Source organism: Agrilus planipennis, unplaced genomic scaffold, assembly GCF_000699045.2.
Source record: "Agrilus planipennis isolate EAB-ADULT unplaced genomic scaffold, Apla_2.0 scaffold183, whole genome shotgun sequence".
Taxonomy (NCBI): domain Eukaryota; kingdom Metazoa; phylum Arthropoda; class Insecta; order Coleoptera; family Buprestidae; genus Agrilus; species Agrilus planipennis.
Genome location: NW_020438983.1, coordinates 508,299 through 514,298, shown reverse-complemented (window position 1 = coordinate 514,298; position 6,000 = coordinate 508,299). Strand labels below are relative to the sequence as shown.

The 6,000-nt window shown below is 32.4% G+C and overlaps 1 protein-coding gene across 1 annotated transcript in view; it reads left to right on the top strand.

Annotated features, from left to right (window-relative positions):
- LOC108737784 (protein Fe65 homolog) overlaps positions 1–6,000 on the top strand; it is an 86,548-nt gene that overhangs the window by 41,524 nt on the left and 39,024 nt on the right. The window contains exon 2 of the mRNA XM_018470882.1: positions 5,175–5,426. Coding sequence (XP_018326384.1) covers positions 5,246–5,426 — 181 coding nt within the window. The 5' untranslated portion in view covers positions 5,175–5,245. The remainder of the gene's footprint in view (positions 1–5,174; positions 5,427–6,000) is intronic.

The following is a 6,000-nucleotide window of genomic DNA, read 5'->3' as shown; positions in this document are numbered from 1 at the left end:
TTTCCGGTAATATTTTAGAGAAATTTATGGAGCTAGTTTGGTCGTAATTCGGTAGAGTGAAATTGAAAAGAATAATTTTTACTCGAGATGTAGCATAAATAATTTATAAAAAATAAGTTTGAGTTATTAACGGAAATGGCATAAATTATACAGGAATCTCAAAACATTTTATGTTTTAATGCAGTTTTCAATTCTCAATGTGTGTAGCCGTCAAAACAATTTCAACAAATACCAAATTAGTTTTGGAAACATAAATATGTAAGTGAAAAGTAAAAAATTTTTGGAAAAATACAATTTTATTAATAAAATTGTGATAATAAAATTGAAAAATTTGTACATAGAAGAATTATTAAAAAAAGACAAAAACGAAAGTACCATATTAAGGAAGCAAGACCAAGACCAAAACCGAGACTATACCAGCAAGACCAATACCAACAATAGTTATCATTGATGAGAACCCCCGATGTATGATATTACGTATGCTACTTTAAAGATACGAACAAGGGTAATTTTCGGCATCATAAATTAAGGGAAACTTAATAAAAAAAGAAGGTACTTGTTCTCAAGAACATTGTAATTCAAATTGCTAATAGAGTACAACGGCGCGAATCACGAAAGTTCATTAAGGAAGAGCGTCAAATAATTCCGGCAAGAGTCGCGACATAGTTCACGGGCTTTGTATTATTTATGGGTCTGGCGGTTTATGAGCAGATCCTGTTCTAGGAAAGAAATTTACTGCTAACTTCCAACATTTTGGCGTATTAAAATCTTGAACTTAATTACAATCAAAGTTCGCTTTTTGCACTCGGAGCGTTGCGTTTTGCAATAACATCAGCATCTTGTACGAAAATCTTAAGATTAAGATTTAGCAAGTAACCAACTTTTGTGATTTGTTTAGATTTAGAAGTATTTTTCAATTTCCAGCTTAACTCTTTTTCCAGGCTGTGGCTGCTGTGGGAAGAACCGTAACCTAACTCAATCAGCCCAATCTAGCATAGTCAAAAGTTGTTTAAAGTATTTATTTGAACCCCTTGTTATAGTTTTATCAACAAAAAAAAGGTCCACATATAACAATATTAACTTATATAAGTTTTTATGAAATCACTAACCCTAACCCATCCAAATTTACCCTTGTCGACAGCGCATAGCACTTAAAACCATACCCATATTCCCATCATAATCTAACATTAACTCTTAATGCGGAGCACTTAATTCTTAATCCTTCAAATTTTTTCAATTTTATGATATATTAAATTTTTAGCCCTCGTTTCATGCATTTAGGAGTAACTGAATTTAAGATAGATGAGGAACTTTGTTGACCTGACTTTTTTTTGGGCTGCGCCTTGATCGATACATCAAACTTCGAATCCCCTTTTCCTTCCTTCAGGGATTAAAAAAATCCTTTGTATAAGAAAAACGTCTGTGAAAATTTTTATGACTACGTTAAGGATGTTTGGGAGGTATGTCAAAATGCTACGAGACAAATAAAAATTTGGAAGAACGTTCCTCATTCAATTCTAAAACTCCTGTAAAAATTACAAATCGAATCACTAAACCGTTAAAAAGTTATTGAAATTTTTAAAAAATGNAATCGGTGCTGTATCCGTGTTCTTTTCGTACTAAATGCTGTACTGTTTCAGTACTCCATTCGTACACAATCGGCGGTTTAGTCCTGCAAACGGACCTTTTCCGGTAATATTTTAGAGAAATGTATGGAATTAGTTTGGTCGTAATTCGGTAGAGTGAAATTGAAAAGAATAATTTTTACTCGAGATGTAGCATAAATAATTTATAAAAAATAAGTTTGAGTTATTAACGGAAATGGCATAAATTATACAGGAATCTCAAAACATTTTATGTTTTAATGCAGTTTTCAATTCTCAATGTGTGTAGCCGTCAAAACAATTTCAACAAATACCAAATTAGTTTTGGAAACATAAATATGTAAGTGAAAAGTAAAAAATTTTTGGAAAAATACAATTTTATTAATAAAATTGTGATAATAAAATTGAAAAATTTGTACATAGAAGAATTATTAAAAAAAGACAAAAACGAAAGTACCATATTAAGGAAGCAAGACCAAGACCAAAACCGAGACTATACCAGCAAGACCAATACCAACAATAGTTATCATTGATGAGAACCCCCGATGTATGATATTACGTATGCTACTTTAAAGATACGAACAAGGGTAATTTTCGGCATCATAAATTAAGGGAAACTTAATAAAAAAAGAAGGTACTTGTTCTCAAGAACATTGTAATTCAAATTGCTAATAGAGTACAACGGCGCGAATCACGAAAGTTCATTAAGGAAGAGCGTCAAATAATTCCGGCAAGAGTCGCGACATAGTTCACGGGCTTTGTATTATTTATGGGTCTGGCGGTTTATGAGCAGATCCTGTTCTAGGAAAGAAATTTACTGCTAACTTCCAACATTTTGGCGTATTAAAATCTTGAACTTAATTACAATCAAAGTTCGCTTTTTGCACTCGGAGCGTTGCGTTTTGCAATAACATCAGCATCTTGTACGAAAATCTTAAGATTAAGATTTAGCAAGTAACCAACTTTTGTGATTTGTTTAGATTTAGAAGTATTTTTCAATTTCCAGCTTAACTCTTTTTCCAGGCTGTGGCTGCTGTGGGAAGAACCGTAACCTAACTCAATCAGCCCAATCTAGCATAGTCAAAAGTTGTTTAAAGTATTTATTTGAACCCCTTGTTATAGTTTTATCAACAAAAAAAAGGTCCACATATAACAATATTAACTTATATAAGTTTTTATGAAATCACTAACCCTAACCCATCCAAATTTACCCTTGTCGACAGCGCATAGCACTTAAAACCATACCCATATTCCCATCATAATCTAACATTAACTCTTAATGCGGAGCACTTAATTCTTAATCCTTCAAATTTTTTCAATTTTATGATATATTAAATTTTTAGCCCTCGTTTCATGCATTTAGGAGTAACTGAATTTAAGATAGATGAGGAACTTTGTTGACCTGACTTTTTTTTGGGCTGCGCCTTGATCGATACATCAAACTTCGAATCCCCTTTTCCTTCCTTCAGGGATTAAAAAAATCCTTTGTATAAGAAAAACGTCTGTGAAAATTTTTATGACTACGTTAAGGATGTTTGGGAGGTATGTCAAAATGCTACGAGACAAATAAAAATTTGGAAGAACGTTCCTCATTCAATTCTAAAACTCCTGTAAAAATTACAAATCGAATCACTAAACCGTTAAAAAGTTATTGAAATTTTAAAAAATTGTCATTTTATGGAGATTCGTTAACCGAACAGATTAAATTTATTTTTATTAACAGAAAAAAAGCTACCAGAAACTTCAAACTTTTATAATAAGTAACTTGAACTCTGGAGAATCACTTTAGCGTAAGGTTATTCAAATTCACTAAATGGTTATTGAGGAAAAAATGAAAAATTAGCTGAAAATCTCGTTTTTACTTGATAATATAATGATAATATTTATAATTGTCTGAAATAAATGCAATTTTAAAGTTTTAATTATTATTTAAACATATTAAAAAGTTTTACGCTCATTATTAATAGAGATTGAAACTAAATATTTTTTTGTTTCGAAGTTGAAATCAAGGCATATTCACTGCCAAAAGTCAGTTAAAAATTTTCCATATTATTCGTTATTTCTTATTTTCAAATTCCAAATTTTCACTCAAACCGTATACTTTTTTTTAGTATAGATAGCATTTATTTACCTTATAATACGCTGCAAAACCTAATTAATCAAGAATTTTATGTACTCCTGTCTCCGATTGTACCTCCCAAACATCCTTAATATAACGGTCAGTATTACCTACATATAGATGAATCCACAATGGTTCTGATCAATTTTACCAGCTAATGGCGAAGGTATTACTCATTGTTCCCGTAATGGCGCCGCTTTTTACTGTTACTTTGTTTGTTACTTTTGTAAATGCTGTCTATAATATACACATACATAGGCATCTAGATCAATTTAAATACGTAGGCCAAGAACGGCGCCAGCAAGTCTGCCTTCGATCTTCATTTGTCACGCAAAGGCCCCTAACTGCTCCCACCCTCTAAGGGAGGAGTGGCCCTAGTCGCCCCTTTACTTCTAATGTCGCGGCGGCATTTATTATACGCAATCTATACTATATTTTCTTTATCGGAAAACTGATAAAAAGCAATCAACTGATTTTAACAAGCGACTGCTTTCAAGCGTAAAGTTACAAAATATTATTTGTATTGGAAGATGCATTTAAAAAGAAAAGTATGTTATGAATTTATTTAAATTTGTCCACCTAATAGCAAGAACTTTATTAAGTACAACAGGTACATACAGGGAGGCGACTGGATAGGTCGTTTGTTAATGTTGTTCTGCCACATAAATAATTTGTAGTGAATATTTTGGTTGTTAAATAAATAATAAGGAATATATTGTGTATGAGGATAGGCTCTATGCTAGAAAGGGGAATGGATTGCTGAAGACGATGATCGCCGATAAAAACAAAAATAAAACAGCAACTACTCATTTTCTCAATTCAATGTATTTCATTAACGTAACCGAGTTATCCATTGTTTGATCTCATGAAAGTTAACTGTAAAGTGAAAAAAACAATATATGTTTTATCCAAAAGTAGGAAAACGAAATAAAGAAAATCAATATTAATTTCGAACAGTAATTCGTACAAAATTTTGCACGCACTGCGTTTGTTTTAAATACGACGGTTAAATTGTTTGGATATTGTTAATTAAAACATGCTTAAATCACGATTAAAAAATGGGTGGATTTGGGGTAGGAGAGGGTGAATGTTTGGGGCTATAGGTATTTTTTTATGATAACTAAAAGAATAATACAAAAGAAAAATTGTCAAAAAAATAAAAAAAATATTTGTGGATAAGGACACCCTAATCACCTAGCAGTATGAAATATACTTTACGACCTATTCTTATACCTACCAAATATACCTAAAAAAATTCATAAAAGTCGGTCTAGCCGTTTCAGTGGAGTGCGACTACAAACACTGTGACGCGAGATTTTTATATATATAGATCATGATTTTTATACAATTACGTTGTTCGGATTATTAAGACGTTTTTAGTTTCAATTTCTAAAGCTTTTGAACTAATGGCATTCTTATACGTAGTTCAATAAAATGTCATTTTGTTACAGAATCAAGACTGAGTATCGTTTCTCCTTAATCCTTGCAAGAGAAGCCACGAACCTCGTGATGCTCTTAGGTAATGCTGTGTGGCAGTGCTCTCCTATTTCCTGGCATAGCATTGTCCTCACCAGTTGGCCGATCTGTATCATCGGGCAACGATACGCGTAGTCCTTTTCCTTCGTTGCTGGGACTCCAAGGAGGAATGGCCACCACAGTTGCGCAACATCTTGTGGCTCCAGACGACGAAGATGTCTTTCTAGGTAAGTAACAGTTACATAATTTCAGGGGATGGCCAGACATTAACCCGATTCTAATCAGTGATCTTTATGCAATTAAATTATCTGACATATATTGAAATTCAAGATCTGTAGCTCCTCTAGAGTTTAGACCAAATAATACACCACCTCCTTCTTCTACAATAGAGTATTTTGATGCATAAAAATTTAACGGTTGATTAAAACACAAAATGCAACTCCAAGTTATCATTGTGATCTTTTTAACAATAACATATTATTGAATTTTACTTGTCCCAATGGGATAAGTTGGAAAAGAGCTTAAAAATGACCTTATATTTGACAGTTCTTATAGGTACATACGTACTACCAATTTACAATATTAACCGAAGACTTTTCAGGAAATGATACTTTATAACAAGGAAACCCGTGGCCCGTCGAATATTTTTCAGGCCCGCTAGATTAATCATTGTTCTTGCCATGTCATTCAAATGATGGCATTAACAAAAGATGTCCTAAATTGCTTATATCGCTATCATAGAAAAACTTCTGCCAGAGTGTATGTTGTCCCGAAAAATTGTCTAATTGTTATGTAAATCTG